A 17,225-nucleotide genomic window follows, 5' to 3' on the forward strand; every position below is an offset into this window, starting at 1 on the left:
GCCATGGGAGACTCTTGCATACTATTAGCGTGCACATACTTTAACACATAGGTAAGTATGTTTCCCTATACTTACCTTAGCGGACTGCCCTGTTCTGAGAAAAGGCTGCGGAACTTTCATAAGCTATAAAGACCGTGCGGATTAGTTATAAGCCGTCGAGTCTCTACAGCCTGTGGACACTTGTCGACAGGCTGTTTTGCTAGCACCTTGCTCTACTACCTAGGGACGCAGCCTGGTCACGTGCACATGACTAGCCGAGGAAATAGGGGAGCCGTGAATTGTGTAGGTGTTGTATGTAGGCCGGCAGAACAATAACTTGCGAGATGATCCAAGTTATGTATAGGCTATGAGAAAGTGGCTTATATCTCGCATTTGTAATCTTACATTCTCTCTTGAGCTTCAAGTTTGTAATGTTTTCCCCGCCTTAGAAGCTCGCGAAACTTTATGCAATGAAGATCAATCTCAGAATTATGCACTCAACTACATTAATTCTAAGATTAAAAGTTTACTATTAGTATAGCTAACGATGTGTAAAGGTCAGAAACTATAAATAAGTGAAAGGTAGAGAAAGAAAGTGTGTGAGAGAGAGAGATACAAGCCTTCAGGATGGACAAGGTCAGGCAAGTCCGAGTCCGAGTCCGAGTCGGGTTTAAAGCATTTTGGTAGTGAATTGGACTCGGAGTCGACAGCATTCATCTAGATTTATATGTCCTTATTAGGCTAGATCAGCCCCTTAAACTCGGGACTCGCGAGTTTAGCCCCTTTTTACCAAGGTGGAACTGGACTTGCAAGGTCTACAGTTGAATTTGATTCGAGTTCGACTCGGACTTGGCTAACCTTGGGGATGAAGGGCCTCAGGGAAGAGAGTGAGAGATTAGAAAGCTACGTCAAGAGTAAGGTTTCAAATTCGAGTTACTCGGAATTCTACCGCGTCAAATTCACCGACTGTGCGCCATTCAGTTCAGACATAGCTCTTCAGACGCCCTCCCGGCGTTTAGATGGTTTGTAGGGGGAAGCAAACAGGCGAAAATCCTTAAGCATGGGGTTGGGGGGATTGGGAAGTCTTCTTTTGTACTTGTTTTGTGTTTTTTTTCTGTTGTGGATCGAGATTTTGAGGAGTTAATTGTTGGAGACAATGATTCCCGGATGAGCTTGTCGGTTTCTAAGGGGTATGTTAGAAAGGTATATTAACTTGTTTGTAAGTGTGGTGATGGGAGAAAAGAGATAAGGTATAAGAGAATGGGGAGATTTGTGCAAACTTTGAAGAAGTGTTAGGGTTTTGAGGTTGTGCATTAAGAGGATTGTCTTTAAGAAGGACCGATAGGAAGAGTGTTCATTAAACGTGAGGAGGGCACTATACTGGGAACTGAAAACGAAAAGGACAATGCGGAACTAAGTGGCCTCCAGCGGAAAGAACGAAATCTTCTCACCGCCTGCGAGCCTTGTGACATGTTCTAGTCCATACGTCAACACCTACTGTTTATGAACTGACCTCCCGCCATTCATGAATAGCAGGATGTATATATGGCACCCCTGGTTTACGAACTACACTTGCCATTTATAAACAATTAAAGCATATCGAGCTAAATAAGGCCCTTGAAAAACAGCCCCGGAATAAGACCCTGCTTGACCTCAGCCCTTCAGCACTATAATATTGTAGAGCACTTACTGCACCTCCATGCTTAAGTCTTGAAGCAGTATAGGACTTTAGGGCCATAGGGAAGTAGCTGAGGTGTAAAGTGGAGTATTATCCTGGAGTCTTGAAGTACACAGAGTGCTAGCATTATTGAAAGCAAGGCATTGTTCCGGTTAGTAGCGTTGTTTAGATAGAGCGGGCCATACTATTCATGAATCGCAGGGCTATTTAATGAACTAGAAGTGCTATATATAAACACTCTGCCATCAGAAATACCTTGCCATTCATAATTGCGGGGGTCCTGTTTATAAACAACAATTGTTGCTCTATGAAATTTCCTAGACGCTCCCACGACGTCCGAAAAATTAAACCTAATTTAAATCGTGCATAATCAAGAAAAAAACCGGTACAACTCCGGCTCTTCCATTTTGTACCCTACTCTCTGCCCTGCTCTTTTACTCACTCGCTCACTCACTCACTATAGTATAGATCTAGCGAATGAGTAGTACTGATAATGAGGCAAAGAGCATTGGAATGGTTAGATAGTATGGAGGTGAGTAGACAGTACTAAGGGGGGCAGACAATGTTGAGATGGCTGAGAATAAGTAGGCCGCAATAACTAGCTAAAAGAGGTGAGTTAATTATAATTTCCAAACAAATCCTTCGTTTTCCATTTATGATTAAGGGTCAACCGTACGAACATCTTAGACTCTAAAAACATTAAAAACCTTAAAGAATAGCAGCCTAAAGAATCATAACAAGTGTGCTTGAGCCTCCTCTTGGATAGGGTGAATCGTCTGAGCCGTCTTGTGCATGGGGTAAGCGATTTGAGCCGCTTCTGCCAGGGCTACTGGCCCCTTTATTAGACTAATTCTCTCCTGTTAAGCTACTTCTCTCCCTGCCAAAATACTTCTGTCTCACGTTCTCTTGTGCCTTCTCTTATTTCCCCGCTCTTTCATATTCTTATATATTCTAGTTTATACGTTAACTCTACGAAAACACTTAGACGCTCCCACGACACCGCACGGATGTCGTGGCGACGTCTATAGCTAAGTTCAAGAGAATTCATGAAACATCTAAGACACTTAAAACTAAAGGCTAAAAGGGGGGAGTAAAGGAGAAAGATAGCATTTAGGGGTGAGAAGCATGATATCTTATATCTAGAGCTGAAAGCGAAAAGGGACAATTCAGAACTAAGAATATTTAACGGAAAGAACGGATGCCTCACCGCCCGCGAGCCTTGTGATCTGCCTGACGTTCTTAACGTATTTCGAACCATGGTTATTGATAACAGCTACTCGATATCCACAATAGCTTTCGTAGCTACGGATTCTTCTCACTGCCTTCGAGCCTTGTATATACAACTAAAAGCGAAAAAGGACAATTCAAACATAGGCAATATCTAACGGAAGGAACGAATGCTTCTCACCGCCTACGAGCCTTGTGATATGTACTATATCCAGAGCTAAAAGCACAATTCAAAACTAATAAGCAACATCTAATGGAAGGAACGGATCCTCACCGCCTGCGAGCCTTGTGATCTGCCCGACTCTCTTAATGTGTTTGGTACCATAGTTGTTGATAACAGCTACTTGATGGCCTGAATAGCTGTCGTAGCTTTCGTAGCCTCGCACAACCATTACAACTTTCAAACACTATCCTTGTTTTTCCGTAGACAACTCTTTCCATTATACAACAACTTTCAGACCCGATCTCTGTTTTTCTGCAAACAACTTCCTTCCAAAACACCACAACCACGACCTTCAGGCCCGATTTCTGTTGTGCCGATAACAGCTACTCGATGACCCAAATAGCCTCGGCCGCTTCTTAGCCTCAGACAATAACCACAACCTTCAGACCGGTCTCTGTTTCTCCACAAACAACTCCCTACGAACAAACATCCTTTTTCGAGATGGCATACCAACCGGCTAGACTCGCTCCCCGAAAGAGTGGCTCAGTCCAAGAAGCATTCAGATTTCTCGATCTCTTCTCAGAGATTCGGAATAAAGTCTATAGTCTGGCCCTTGATCACGAACACCCTGTCTCGATTAAAAGTCCTCGCAACCACCGGAAGAAAACCACGGCTCCAGCAACAGCCTTTGCATGCTTACTCCGTGTCAACAAGCAGGTCAACAAGGAGGCCAAAGGCGTATTTTATGCGGAGAATACGTTTGTGGTCGGTAACGGCTGGTGGGGATCGAAGACGCAGGAGAATCATCAGGTGAGTGACGAATTTCGGTTTCACGTTTCGAGTTTCGATTTCACGTTTGGGAGTTCGGCTGTAATGGCGTGAATATTTGATTTTGAGTTCGACTGTGCTAACGTGAATATTCGATCTGTAATGGCTTTGAAGGCTTTCATCAGCAGGGTCCCGAAGGAATGCATCTCTCTGATCAGACATGTTCATATCATCATGTTTGCAGGAGAACCCGACAACTTTGGCCGGTGCTTGGCTAAGGAGAGAGACACCAAAGAGCTGAAGGGGTTGGGCACGTCTCTTGTGAAGCATTTCTCCGGTATCGAGATGATATCTTTGACTGTTGGTGATGAGACAAGCCGCCAAAATCCGCATACCAATTCGGTAGCCAACTTGATGCCCGGTATTCTGAGAAGAACATTGGTCGGGGACGTTCAGGGGTTAGCATGGGAAGTCCGGACGATACTGGATGGGCTCGCGGCTAAGAAGTTGAAGGAGATCCGATGGCTAGAAGACGGAATGACGTTTGCCGAGTTCAGCAGTTTGGTGCAACATGAGGAGCTTAAGGTCGAGATGAAGTTGCTCGAATGGAAGGATGAGGTGTACGTAAAGTCCGCGAGAGGCTCTCAAAGTAACCCAATTTGTCTGTAGCCGTCTTTGGTTGGACGTGCGGAGCTGGCTGGGAGATGGAGTTGGTGGAGTGGAACAATGAGCCGTATTTGCGGTGTACTCGAGATTCTCAGTAGAATCCAACCCGTCTCTACGCTATCCACAATAAATGGATCTCTCTTTGTTCTTCGGCTTCTCGTCGTATGCGTCCAGAAATCCCTTCATTGTACCGCAGATGCTCAAATTGAATGGCTTTGCCCATTTCACCTTGTTCGGCCAGTAGCCGTTCAATGATACCCTCTGTATATACACACTCATCCTCCCACATGCAGATTTGCCGCAGTTTTGGAAGTTGCATCAAGGATTTAATGGCCTTTGACAGAACGGTGATCGTGGCTTCTCTGGGAATGATCCGACCAGGCCAAATCTGTACTTTGTTTGAACTCACCACCCAGTCCACTGTCACGGTAGTTACGTTGACGAAGTGCTTTGGGATACATCGATGAATTTGCCGTATTTCCAGGGCTTCAGCAGGACCTCCCATAGATAAATTGACTCCGGAGCGGAAGGGTATAGGCTCCGAGTTCAAGAATTCGTATTGAGCTAGGACTTCTGCAACTTCCGCGGAAGGAGTTATTAGGGTTGTCCATTCGGTTTCCCATGGCCTGCGGCGAGGTGGGAGTTGAGAAAGATCGTCTATTGTGCGGAGATAGACGTGGAATTGAAGTTTTGAGATTGCTCCAATCAACGACGCTGGAACGTATTTCGTCAACGCTTTGAGTCCTATGAGGCTAGCTTCATTTTCTTCGGTGCCGTTGCCAACGACAAAAGTATTGTACTGAAAAAATATCTTGATGGCCTCGTCATGAATCTTCTTATTAACGTACAATATACTACTACTCGTGTTCGAAAATGAGAGTTCTACAAACCATCAGTAAACATTTTTGACCAAATCTACGAGCTGAAGAGCGTATTCGAAGAGCTGAAACATATCTTGTTTGGCAAGCAGCTCCCAAAGAACATCCGGAATCGTCGGGTATGAAGATGAACATACCCGACGAAACAATGGTAAAATTAACATACCCCGGAAAGTTCTTTGGCGCGGAGTGCGGACTGGTATGGGCTCATTGCTGGCAAGGAGCAGCTGATAAATACTGTTCCGAATCTCTGCGGGAATCGCAAGCAGTATCCCTCCTGGTGTTTGCTCCATGTTTTCAGCACAGTGTATTCCCCTGATCTGATGTTAGTTTGCTACAAACATTGAGACAAGCTATTTCAGCTTGAAAGAGAGGGCACAAACAGATTCGGTACGAGAATTCATACTCCGTCAGCAATTGGGGTTTTAAAGCCGCGCAAGTTCTGTCCTTTTCGAAGTTGACGTTGAATGTCCAAGTGACAAGAGACTCAGTATGCTGTAGCAGTGGTGCTCGATGGACGTTTGAATGAATGAAGAGAACAGCTATGCCCGCGACCTTTGGGTTGAATAAATGACTCTCTTCGCTGGATGCCTGAACTTGAGGCTGAGGTAGCAGGTGAGTCAGGCTGCACACCTCAGTACTTGGTGAATACTCGGTCACTCGACGTAGAAAGAAGGCACTTCCAAGCATCGTTATTGGAGCATGCATTGCGATCAATATCGCAGTGCATGCGTCGTACCATTAGCAGGGTGGAGCTGTTGTTGGACATCTGATTGCTGAATAAGCAATTAACCTTATTACTTAAGCCTCTGAAGCCATCCCACAAGCCGGCGGAAACAAGTCCGAAATGTGGGGAGAGGCGCCGCCCCTAGAGCGAATCACCCAAAACAAATAACAATCCAAACTTGCTTCATTGTCGAATAACATCGTCGCACATCTAGGAACCTCGAATAGATGTTCAACTTCATGCCCTCGGCATAGGTGATGTAGAGCCTCCGACATCAGGATGAGATCTTGTCACCTTTAATCGTCGTTTACTCGAAATGTCCCTCGTTCCTTACTCCTCGCGCGAGCGTGGATCAGAGGTCGTGCTGTAAGTTCAATCTGAAGCAACAGATCATGGTCCAAGATGGCACTTGTGAAGCTTGACACTGATCTCCCTCTTATCAGGCGGCATAACGATGCTCTTGTTCTTCGAGATCCTCAAACACAACAGCTCATTCTCCGTGGTGCAACCCCCTCCTACGCAGACTGTCCAACATGCCATCGACCACTTCGACCCCCGTCTCCCGATCGACAGAGCTCTCCCCACCGATCCGCAGCTTTCATTAGCCCCGAATACTTTCGTATGCTGCAGTCTGCCTATGGCAGCGCAGAAGATCAAAGTCCCCCTTCAAGTCCAATTCGGAGACTCGTTCAGCCGGCGTTCCCAATTTCTCCACCTCGAGACAGACATACGGGGGAATCGGTGGCGGATGCGGAGTTTGTGACGAGTACACCGGCGCCGCAGACGGGACACAGTATCAAGAAGGAAGCTTTCAGTCCGAATTACTTTAAGAGATTCTTTATTGAGGAAAAGGAGCTTGGTAGAGGTGGAAAGGGAGTAGTTCTGTTGGTCAGGCATGAGCTGGACAGTGTTTCTCTGGGTATGAAATGAAGGAATGTGAAGTTCTACTTTGCTAATTGGAGCAGGACAATTTGCTTGCAAGAGAGTGCCTGTTGGAGATGATCATGCATGGTTGGAGAAGGGTAAGTTTAAAAGATCACTGAAGATACTCCATAGCTGACGAAACAGTCCTCATTGAGGTCCAGCTTCTGCAGGGACTTTCACATCCAAATCTGGTCTCATACCGCCATGTCTGGCTCGAGGACGTGCAGCTCAGTCGATTCGGTCCCACGGTACCATGCGCATATATCCTTCAGCAGTACTGCAATTCGGGAGACCTTTTACATTACATAATTGGACCACAACCTACGGTAAAGAGTGTAAAAGAGCAGTTGAAGGAACAAATGCGAAGAAGATCAAGAGGGCAAGCCGACCGACCAGATGTCAGATCCTCGCAACGAAAATTAGCCTTCGAAGAGATATATTCCTTCTTCAAAGACATCACATCTGGACTGGCACATCTTCATAACAACGAATACATACACCGAGATCTTAAGCCGAGCAATTGTCTGTTGCACAAAGACGGAAACGAATTTCGCTGCTTGATCAGTGATTTCGGAGAAGTTCAAGCAGAGAATGTGGTTCGGAAGTCAACAGGATCTACAGGAACAATATCATATTGTGCTCCTGAGGTTTTGAAGCAAGACGAGTTTGGCCGGTATGGAAATTTTACGACCAAATCGGACATTTTCAGTCTGGGAATGATTCTGTACTTTATGTGCTTTGGCAGACTCCCTTATCAAAGCGCAGACAGTATTCAAGAAGAATTCGAGGATATTGATCTACTAAGAGCAGAAATTAGCTCTTGGTCGGGTTTCCAGGACGAGCGAAGAGAGAGACCAGAATTACCGAATCAACTCTACGATTTCCTGAAGCGACTCTTGGCCCTGGATCCAGCAGAGAGACCAAGTGCTGATGAAATCCTTACTGCGATCCGTACCGAGAAGGGCCTCGAAGCACCCTCTAGGACGAGACATGCAAGCAATGCAGGACTTGGTGGCCGAATCATACAATCATTTGATTCTCCCGTGCCACCAAGTACTCCTGTCAACGGTAACATATGGCCGCGTAGTTCCTTTCCATTGCTAATCAATGCAGAACCCAACAAACGACGAGTGCGCTCAGGAGCTTATATCGAGGATGCTTCCGCGACCGAATCCTCACCAACGCCTTCTCCGAGCTCGCAATTGGTAATCGAATCATCACATTCGAGATCCCGCAGCCAACCTTCTCATAATCGACACAATGAGTCATTGTCCCTGAAACCATCCATCACAACCCCGCTCCTGATGCCTCCTCCTTCGACACCCATGTCGACGTTCAAGCATCGCATCTCGCTGTACAAACACTACCTCGACACTTGGCTCTCCCGGAATCAACAATCCGTAACCATGATCTCCAAACTGGTCATCTTCCTGATCAAAATGCTGAGTATCACGAAGCCGTGCGCGCCGTTAGTGACGAGGGAAGCGATCTGGTGGCCTTTGATGGCGTTGGCGGCCTTTGAGCTGGCGGGTGGCAATAAATTTGGATGGAGGGGCGTGGTGGGGTTGGCGGTTGTGCATTTTGCGGTGCTGGGAGTGGTGCTGAGGGTTGGTGGGGGGTTGTGTGTTAGGGAGAGGGGGTTTGGTGAGCATTGGGGATGGGAGTGAGGGCCTTTCTTTCTTTTCTTTCTTCTTGTTGCTAGGGCATGGTATTGCATTGGGCGGTGGGGATTTCACGGTATGGGTTGCATGGGGAGGGAAGGCACTTTGATTTGATTTGCTCTGGTTCGGCGGCGTTCGGTTTCCCCCCTTTTTCGTGTAAATTACATACCCGGTGCGTGGCAGCATTGGGGTGGGGGACTTTCAAAAAAGCTTCAAGGCTTCACGATGATGATGAGGAATGGAAAGTTGATGAGAGAATGAAATAAAGCCGCATTCCATTGTCTGTGTCTGTCACTCCCGAACCCGTGTCCCCGGAACTATCTATCGATCGGGCAGGGTCAACGGTAACGTGCATGCAGGTCCGTTGCATGATCTTGCATAATTCTTTGTCCTCTGGGTAGGTAGAGAGGTGGATGCGGTGTATCGTTCCAGGTCGTCGGCTTGGTGTATTATGCGGTGTGGTGTGGTGTGGTGGGTGGTACGAGGGGAGGGAACTGGTGGAGGTTCGTTTTTATTTTTGGGAGCTGTAGCTGCTGTACGAACACTAATGGGAAGAGAACAAGTATCTTAACAAGTATCTTGAGACTCACAAGCACTGAGGAATCTCGATACACTATCATAATTTAAAATGATGGATGAGTTTCGGTCTGTCCCTAGGTATAGAACGAGACTTACTTCTTTTTACGAGTAACAACAGTATTCTGCGACGTCGACAATTTCAAGGCGATGATACACAAAATCATATTCTCCCGAAACATCACATCGTCAAGGTTCTCCACACCAACATCTGCACTTTAATACACACGTGCGATGCGATGTCACGCTTGCCCCAATATCAGGTGAGGCCGAGTCATTCATTCTTCTATCGTTATTATTGATCCCTTCCATTAGATTAGATTAGATGGATGGACCAATAAAACACAAGCTCGCCGACCTCGACTCTTTCTTCCCTTTCTAGTTTCCTATCTGATGCCTAGGTACCTACCTATGTACGGTAGGTACTGACTGTACGCTCGAATCTACACTCCAATATGCTGATTATGTTTCGTCATCAAACCTTACCCGAGCCGCATCACCATCACAACACATAAGGTTACCGACGCCACACACGGAAATCACCGACCGAATAAGGCAAAAAGTCACGACCTTCTGATTTCATCGCGTCAGATCTTGGCTCAGATAAGGCTACGAACGATACGAGGCTGCGGCGGGACGGAGGGACTATGCTGGATCAAGCAGGTGCTTGTCTACTGGGTGGGTTTCTTATCTCTGTGGTGGCGCCGGGCCGTTAGGAGGTTTTTTTTTTTTTTTTGCAGGGGCAGGACGTTGACGACGACGACGACGACGACGACGAAGGAGGTACAGTACAGAAGAAGTCGACACGGGATTATATTATTGAGGTGAGTTGTGAAAGAGTGAAGAATGTTGTGCGAGCACAGAGCACGGCAGATATTAATTAATTAATTAATTAATATGCGGGAAGGGAACAGGATGGATTTCTTGGGACGATGCAGGTTGCCGATCAGGTACGTACATACTTTCTCGAGATTGCCCAAAAAAAAAGTGGGATTGATGGTCCTCGTACTGTATTTTTCTATGGGCCTCCCAATCATCGGCATGATGCATCTGTCATTCTAGGATGTCAAGTCTTTCTTTCTTTCTCTCTTGGGGATTTTTATCTCTCATCGTCCAATGATTTCTGTTCTTGCTACCTAGAGATGGAGATGCAGATGAATGGCACACGGCGAACACCGCTGTTCCTGCCCTCACTCACTCGAGGGATTGACTAGTGCTTTCCTCTTCGAGATAGATGCACGCATGCACGCCAATCTTCTTGGGACGGACGGTCGAAAGAAGTTTGGATCCTCCCCCCCCGCCGCCGCTGCAGAACAAGGATTTTCTTGCTGGGGTGACGATAAGGTTTCTGGAGCTGTGGCTTTTCTTTCTGAGCTTCCAGAAGCTTTCTTACCTTCTCTCCTTGACTTCTTCTCTAGATAAATTGTCTGTTTCTCTTCTGTCTGGGAGAAACGTTCTTTTTCTAGAAGGAATATTCTTTTAGGTCTACGGGACGAGTCAACATGCGGAGGTCAATAATTGCCAGTCTCCTACTCGGAGCTGGTCTGGTGTCTGCTACCCCGGTATTGGAGAGGGTGGATGAGAATACGGTTATCTCGAGGGATCTTACCGTGGTGTATAAGGATTGTACGCGGATGTCACCAAAGGTGTTCATCATCTCTATGGTATGGAACTTCAATTCCTCTTTGTTGTCTTCCAATGGCTAACAATCGATGCAGTTCTCCCCCGAAGCAGATATCTGGTACGCCAATGCCGATACACCTGGGTCAATTGGTGACCTCCTTGCTATCAATGTTACCGTCCCAGGCTTCTCTCCTCTATTCCCAGATGCACATTGTCTGGCAGATGGTTCCGTTTGTCAACTCACCACTGGTGAATCCGAGATCAACGCTGCCTCCACCATCACGGCACTCTTGTCAACTCCTCTATTCGACTTGACCAGGACATATTTCATGATTGCTGGTATTGCTGGAATCAACCCCAAATATGGCACCTTGGGAGATGTTGCCTTCTCCAAGTACGCTGTGCAGGTTGCTCTGCAGTACGAGTTCGATGCTAGAGAGATCCCTTCGAATTATACCACTGGGTACATTCCCCAAGGTGCTTATGCTCCAGATCAATACCCAACTTCCATCTACGGTACCGAGGTTTTTGAGGTCAATGAAGCTCTGCGTGCCATTGCCGTCAAATACGCCAGCACTGCAAAGCTCAACGATTCTTCTGCCGCCGTAGCATACCGAGCCCACTATGCCAGCGCCGATACCACCATCTACGAAGCCGCCACCAAGGCACCCGGAATCATCGAATGCGACGTCGCCACCTCGGACGTCTACTACTCCGGCGCCCTCCTCGGCGAAGCCTTCGAAAACACCACCACGCTCTTCACCAACGGCTCCGGCATCTACTGCATGACGGCGCAAGAAGACAACGCGACTCTCGAAGCCATGGTGCGCGCCGCGATCCGCAAGGCCGTCGACTTCTCCCGCATCATCGTCATGCGCACCGCGTCCGACTTCGACCGTCCCTATTTCGGCGAGTCGGTCGAGGATAATCTGTTTTATGCTGATCAAGGCGGTTTCGAGCCCGCGATCCAGAATATCTACCTCGCGGGCACGCCGGTCGTTAAGGGTATCTTGTCTGGGTGGGAGAAGACGTTTGCGAAGGGTGTTAATGCTACGAATTATATTGGCGATATTTTTGGCTCTCTAGGCGGGACTCCGGATTTCGGCCCAGGTGCCGAGTTTGGGGCTGCGGGATTGGTGACGAGGGATGTTGAGGTGGAGGAGGTTAGGGATCGGAGGGCGTTGTATCGGAGGTCGGCTGTGAAGGGGAAGCTGGGTGCTGAGGTGGCCAGGCGGGCGAATGGGAATGCGTGATGATTTACGATTGAAGGATGGTATTGATATTTTTGGGGGATCATTTTTTTCACTTCTTGTCCGATAGAAAAGTTTATTTAGGAAGAGTGATGCATGCATATATTTTTAATGCGGGGTGGGAGGGTAGGAAGGAAGGGAGGGAGGGGTACATATGGAGAGGCTATCTATTTGTCTGAGCCTGTTGTTGCTGGGGGTGGGGGGTATCTTGATGAAAAGCTGGGTTGGTTGTTCTTTCATGGACGGATGGGTGGATGCGCGGGCATTTGACGAGGTGGTTGATCTGCGTGTAGCATTGTGGCTGGAGTTGTGGGAACTGAGACAGATGGATAGATGATAGATGATGTGATGGGATGGGATGGTGTGGCATTTTTGGGGGGGGGAGAAGAGGAAAATGAGAAACAATATTTACTCCATGTTGTTCATTTTGAGGGTGTTTGGTTTGCGTGAGGAGTGGTTCTAGAGTGGGATAAGGCTTGAGGATCGATCGAGAGAGAGGTTTAAGTGAACCCCTCCCTCCCTCCCTTCCCTCCAATATTATACAATACTCGGGAACTAAAGTAGTCCTTTGGAATTCTAAAGGGAGGTGATATCTTGGTAGTTATATTAGACTGCTTTCGTTTATACTTCTTCCCCACCCCATCCCCCTCTTTTTTTGGATTCATTGTTCTGGTCTACTTATATCAAAACCGTCAATTTAGGTAGGTAAAATTTTCTCCTTCCCGATCAGTGGTAAGAAATCGTGGAAGATATATATATATATATATGTTTCTTGGCTTGGGTGTTCGAGGGATTCGAGGGGAAAGGGGAGGAGGGACAGGGGAAATTTATAGTTGGGGAGTTTTAGGTTGGTTGATATTTGTATAATTGGGAGTAAGGTAGGTATTACCTATTTTCAGTTTTCCAGCTTGTTTAGCCTAAGCTCTTTCTTTCTTTTTTTATGCATTGCTGGGGAAATATCGTATTGCATAGCATAGTCTTGAAATTTGATTCTGGGAAGGAAGCAAACTTAGTTCCGTGGGTGACTTAAGTTGGGTTGCGTGGGTGAGCGAGTTGCGTAAGTGAATGCTATGAATGGAGTGAGTGAGTGATTGTGATTTTAAAAGTGACAAGTTAGCTAGAATACAATACAATACCAACGTAGTAGGTAAGGAGGAGAAAGAAGGGAAATGGAAATGATGGGGTATAAATTGTGAATAAGATTCGATGTTAGGAAAAGTTTGTGAGATGAAGCTTTCTGTACTCTAAGCTGAGTAATACTCCAAGCTACAATCTGCACTTCATATTAGAGGATCTAATCCGCATTTCAGAGAAGCAAACCTACCTAGGTAAGCTATACAAATTTAAAATTAAAAACTAAATTGAACGGCAGCAAGCTTATTACTAGCATGCTATACTTTGGAACAAAAGGAGATGTATTTGAAATGATTAGGATAGTTTAGATTCACTACCTAATTATTTAGAAATTAATCACGTGTATTTACAATCCGAGCATGCCGGATATATGTTTTTATTTTAAGAAGTTTTATAGAAAATAAACCCTTTTTAGGCAAAAGTTTAGGTTTGCAAGGTCGTCTTAACAAAATATCTAAGAGGAAAAAGGGAAATAAAGGACTGCTGTATTGCACGTGATATTTTAATTATACATTTACTTAGGTAAACTGCAGGTTGGAGCCTAGACTGATCTATGGTTCAGAGGCTGTAGACTAAAGTGGACGAAGACTAGTATAGATTGAAATGAACTGTCAAAACTACTGCCGAAGCTGGAGGTGATGTCGAACCGCCGAGACGAAGGGAGGGTGGCGGTCTAACTATGGTAGGGGTGGTCAGATAGGGGGTGGGATTCGGGATTTGGGATTGTTGAGGATGGATGAGGATAGAGGACAGAGGATGGAAAAAGAGAAAGGTAGAGTGGGAAAGAAGAGGTTGCTTGGAGGGAAGAGTCGCATACCGGGATACCGAGATATTGTTGGGTTGTATGTGTTCATTTGTAGCTTGAAACATAAATCCTGAATCCAGAAAGGTACTGTATTGATGGAATTCTCCCTTTCTAATGAAGGTAGCGGGCGGTATGTTCTTGGAAAATGTGGTGAGGCATGTAGAAGTGAGGTTTGGAATGAGAGGGTATTTAGCTGGAAGAATTCAGTTTTGCTGTGCTTGTGGAGGCTGGGGAGTATGAGGTGGGTTTTGAGATGGTGATGCTTTTGATATGAAAGGAGATGTGTGGGTGAGAGATGCGAGTGTTAGCAGGAGGGAGTGGACAACGCAAACAGCGCTAGATGCGTAGAATGCGAAAAAGGGCTATAGGAAAAAGTGCAACTCACACCATAACAATTTAGTATGTAAGGAATTTCTTGGTTTTCGAGAATACTCTCACTAGAAGGTGTTATTGCATGTGGTTATAGTATGGTATATAACTTCCTCAGGCCCGGGTATCTCTTGTAAACAAGACCTGAACAATATACTTGAGCCACTCACTAGCTCACCCAATCGGCGCACAAGTAAACGCCCCCCTCACCGTCCCCTCATTATACTGTTTCTTCTACTCAAAATTAGCCCTTACTCTCCCCAGCCAATCACCACAGAGAAAAAGACTCACAATATCATCAATAGCAGCATAAGCCCCCCCAACCAACACCACCATCCCAATCACGAACACCACCGCATTCACAACACTCAAAAAGATATTCTTCCGCCCGACATACCACTTGCCCTCCCGCAACAACATAAACCACATCATCGCCGGGAAGTAAAACGTAAATCCCGAGATAAACAGCGCGGAGCAGATACTCAGCAGATCAGAGAAAAACGGGATGGCTTCTGCGATTACAAACGCGAGCAGCGTGATGATGGATACGAGCGCGATCCAGGAGATCCAGCCTTTGCGCGTGTTGATGAAGCGCGTCACGGAGTTCTTGTAGATGCGGCCGTGGATGTAGCGTGCTACTACTGTGCCGTCTATTCCAGTTTGTCAGTAAGGATTCGTTCTTCAACACAGCTTCTTCTTTGATAGATATAAACGTACTAATCGAGCCCGAGATGAAAATCACAGGTAAAGCAACCCCGAACGCAACTCTGGAGATGAGAGTACCCGCGGACAGCAAGGCGGGCGATTTCACGTCCGGCCCGACGAAGACGTAGATTAGCGCCCCGGTTAGGGTGTAGATAACGATTTCGATTAACCCGAGCGCCCAGATGGATTTCACGTAGTCTTTTGTCGTGTGCATTTCGTCCATGAAGGAGAATTGGCAGACGGCGAAGGAGTCTTTCGTTTATCTCGTTAGCGATTGTGAGGGGGAAAAGAAGGGGGACAAAACTTACAAGCGAATACAATATTGGTTACAGCTATAAAAGCTTCCGTGAACCTGATATTGTCCTTTGGCCATGCAGACCATTCGGCTTGATAGCCACCTTGAGCAAAGCTGACTCCGGTAGCAACGACCGTGATGGAGATAGCGCCCATGATGGACACGAAATCGATATATCCCAAAATCGCCAGATCGGCGAAACTCGGTGGTAAGGCAATCAGAAGCAAGAGGATGGCTGACACGACGCCGAAGACGATGGAGCAGGTGCTGCTGGCGATTATGTTCTGCCACGCGATGGTGCCAGTTAGACAATGGCTCCCGACCAGGAAGATGAGTTCCAGTGCGAACATTGCGCCGATTAACTCGTACCCGAAGGTTCCCATCATGAGACGTCCTGCGTCGGCGTAGTGGGCTACTTGCGGGTATTTCAATTTGACCTGTCCGACGATATAACTCGTATAGATGGCAATAAATCCCATTCCCACAGTCGTGATGACACCAGCGACCATTCCCAAGGTTGCAAAGGCGCTGGGGATCGAGAGGGCGCCGAGCGCGATGGCTTCCACGATCAGGACGACGGTGAGTCGTTTCCAGCCCAGACGATTGAAGTGTGCTGACCCCTGCGCTTCGAGGGTCGCGACGTCGCCTTGGAGGATGCCTCCTTCGTCCTTGTTACTGAACTTCTCCATGTCGGATTGTGTCTCTGGGGTGAGAGTCTTGGTTTGGGCGTGGGCGGTCATGGTGATGGAGTTGTGTGCACGAAAGAGAAAAGAGGAAATGAGAAATGGAAAATGGTGACCTTATAGCATTTTGTCTAGACGCTGGTCGTGGAGCTACGAGTATAGGTCCCGAAAATGATACGAAGCGTTCATGACTACTTTCTTGTAGCAATTGAAGGGTGATAACTACCACGCACTACCCCGTCTTTGCACAGGGTCCTGACCTAAAAGAGATGAGAATCGCCATGTACCGTACACGATACCGAAGATTTTTGTAGTGATTTCTCTGCTGCGAAATGTAGATTGTGTGGGACTCGTGACGTGGTGGAGCATTTCTTTTACCTCATCTCGCCGAGGATTTGTGGCTCTAGTACACGAGCGAGTGAGGATCATGGCCTCACCAAAACTCAAAAGCGGACTATCTCATGCAACGGTCGCGGATAGTTGCGGGTAGAGACTGGGACCAAGAAAAAAGAGATGATTACAGGAGGTTGAGTACATAGTAAGGCGCGGGATGTTTCAATGCTTTAACGAAGGAGTCCGGCTATTTTCGGTACCACCACTTGGACATATCAGGTACACTAATACTTTGACAGGTTGTGATGATTAGGGCTGAGCCCGAATCCAATCAGGCGAGATTTCTGGAATATTATAAAAAGGAACCTTCGTCGAAGTAGAAGGTGAGACCCTGGAGGTTGAAAAAGAGATGTCAAAAACATTCCGTAGCTTCGCGCTAAAATTCTTTTCCCTGCAATGGCGGGCTGCTCTCACGTGATTGCCATAGAACCTGGCCTAGCAGTGTGAACTTTCCGCAAGATGTCCGCCTTCAGTGAGTTCTGATCAATACCGTGAACTCTTGATTGAGATGGAAAGCAGGACTGCCTAGCCGGTAAAGATCTCGGCAGAGCGTTCACGTGATATCGGTACAACGGACGGGATGTGGGCTCGGGTATAGAGCAACTTTTGAAAAGAATGTATGGATAAATTCAAGTAAACAGCCCATTCCATCCTCATAGGTTCGCCTGACAGCGATGGTATATCCAAGTCCCCACTCCCAGGCGGAGCAAATCCTCACCCA

The 17,225-nt window shown here is 46.8% G+C and overlaps 6 protein-coding genes across 6 annotated transcripts; 3 read left to right on the forward strand and 3 right to left on the reverse strand.

Moving 5' to 3' along the window:
- Positions 1-3,081: 3,081 nt before the first annotated feature.
- LY89DRAFT_761186 (uncharacterized protein) lies at positions 3,082-4,484 on the forward strand (the record flags this gene model as incomplete). Its single annotated transcript, XM_018221539.1, has 2 exons — positions 3,082-3,857; positions 3,990-4,484. The coding sequence occupies exons 1-2, from the start codon at positions 3,549-3,551 to the stop codon at positions 4,482-4,484; spliced, it is 804 nt and encodes a 267-aa protein (XP_018063932.1). The 5' UTR covers positions 3,082-3,548.
- On the reverse strand, positions 4,376-5,777 carry LY89DRAFT_273490 (uncharacterized protein). Its single transcript, XM_018206386.1, has 3 exons — positions 5,743-5,777; positions 5,434-5,674; positions 4,376-5,360 (listed from the first exon to the last, which is right to left on the reverse strand). The coding sequence occupies exons 2-3, from the start codon at positions 5,492-5,494 to the stop codon at positions 4,594-4,596; spliced, it is 828 nt and encodes a 275-aa protein (XP_018063933.1). The 5' UTR covers positions 5,495-5,674; positions 5,743-5,777; the 3' UTR covers positions 4,376-4,593.
- Positions 5,252-6,102, reverse strand: LY89DRAFT_273478 (uncharacterized protein). The gene is made up of 2 exons (XM_018206385.1): positions 5,743-6,102; positions 5,252-5,674 (listed from the first exon to the last, which is right to left on the reverse strand). The coding sequence occupies exons 1-2, from the start codon at positions 6,065-6,067 to the stop codon at positions 5,517-5,519; spliced, it is 483 nt and encodes a 160-aa protein (XP_018063934.1). The 5' UTR covers positions 6,068-6,102; the 3' UTR covers positions 5,252-5,516.
- A 106-nt stretch (positions 6,103-6,208) lies between these two features.
- On the forward strand, positions 6,209-8,982 carry LY89DRAFT_724021 (kinase-like protein). The gene is made up of 4 exons (XM_018218863.1): positions 6,209-6,452; positions 6,530-7,005; positions 7,052-7,108; positions 7,143-8,982. The coding sequence occupies exons 1-4, from the start codon at positions 6,403-6,405 to the stop codon at positions 8,675-8,677; spliced, it is 2,118 nt and encodes a 705-aa protein (XP_018063935.1). The 5' UTR covers positions 6,209-6,402; the 3' UTR covers positions 8,678-8,982.
- A 1,899-nt stretch (positions 8,983-10,881) lies between these two features.
- LY89DRAFT_597745 (purine nucleoside permease) lies at positions 10,882-12,123 on the forward strand (the record flags this gene model as incomplete). Its single annotated transcript, XM_018209991.1, has 2 exons — positions 10,882-10,911; positions 10,966-12,123. The coding sequence occupies 2 exons, from the start codon at positions 10,882-10,884 to the stop codon at positions 12,121-12,123; spliced, it is 1,188 nt and encodes a 395-aa protein (XP_018063936.1).
- Positions 12,124-14,602: 2,479 nt separating this feature from the next.
- Positions 14,603-16,181, reverse strand: LY89DRAFT_627761 (uncharacterized protein; the record flags this gene model as incomplete). The annotated part of the gene is made up of 4 exons (XM_018211156.2): positions 15,442-16,181; positions 15,146-15,385; positions 14,720-15,078; positions 14,603-14,662 (listed from the first exon to the last, which is right to left on the reverse strand). The coding sequence occupies exons 1-4, from the start codon at positions 16,166-16,168 to the stop codon at positions 14,603-14,605; spliced, it is 1,386 nt and encodes a 461-aa protein (XP_018063937.1). The 5' UTR covers positions 16,169-16,181.
- Between the last annotated feature and the right edge of the window lie 1,044 nt (positions 16,182-17,225).

The sequence above is a fragment of the Mollisia scopiformis genome, assembly GCF_001500285.1.
Source record: "Mollisia scopiformis unplaced genomic scaffold LY89scaffold_28, whole genome shotgun sequence".
Taxonomy (NCBI): domain Eukaryota; kingdom Fungi; phylum Ascomycota; class Leotiomycetes; order Helotiales; family Mollisiaceae; genus Mollisia; species Mollisia scopiformis.

Excerpts from the sequence above, each read along its gene's own strand:
- LY89DRAFT_724021 (XM_018218863.1), top strand. The coding sequence starts at position 6,403 with ATGTCCCTCGTTCCTTACTCCTCGCGCGAGCGTGGATCAGAGGTCGTG. Across the intron at positions 7,006-7,051 it reads GCTGGACAGTGTTTCTCTGG|GACAATTTGCTTGCAAGAGA; the intron begins GTATGAAATGAA and ends TAATTGGAGCAG. Across the intron at positions 7,109-7,142 it reads TCATGCATGGTTGGAGAAGG|CTGACGAAACAGTCCTCATT; the intron begins GTAAGTTTAAAA and ends GATACTCCATAG.
- LY89DRAFT_273490 (XM_018206386.1), bottom strand. The coding sequence starts at position 5,494 with ATGTTCATCTTCATACCCGACGATTCCGGATGTTCTTTGGGAGCTGCT. Across the intron at positions 5,361-5,433 it reads AGCTGCTTGCCAAACAAGAT|TCTCATTTTCGAACACGAGT; the intron begins ATGTTTCAGCTC and ends GGTTTGTAGAAC.
- LY89DRAFT_273478 (XM_018206385.1), bottom strand. The coding sequence starts at position 6,067 with ATGCATGCTCCAATAACGATGCTTGGAAGTGCCTTCTTTCTACGTCGA. Across the intron at positions 5,675-5,742 it reads TGAATTCTCGTACCGAATCT|GGGAATACACTGTGCTGAAA; the intron begins GTTTGTGCCCTC and ends ACATCAGATCAG.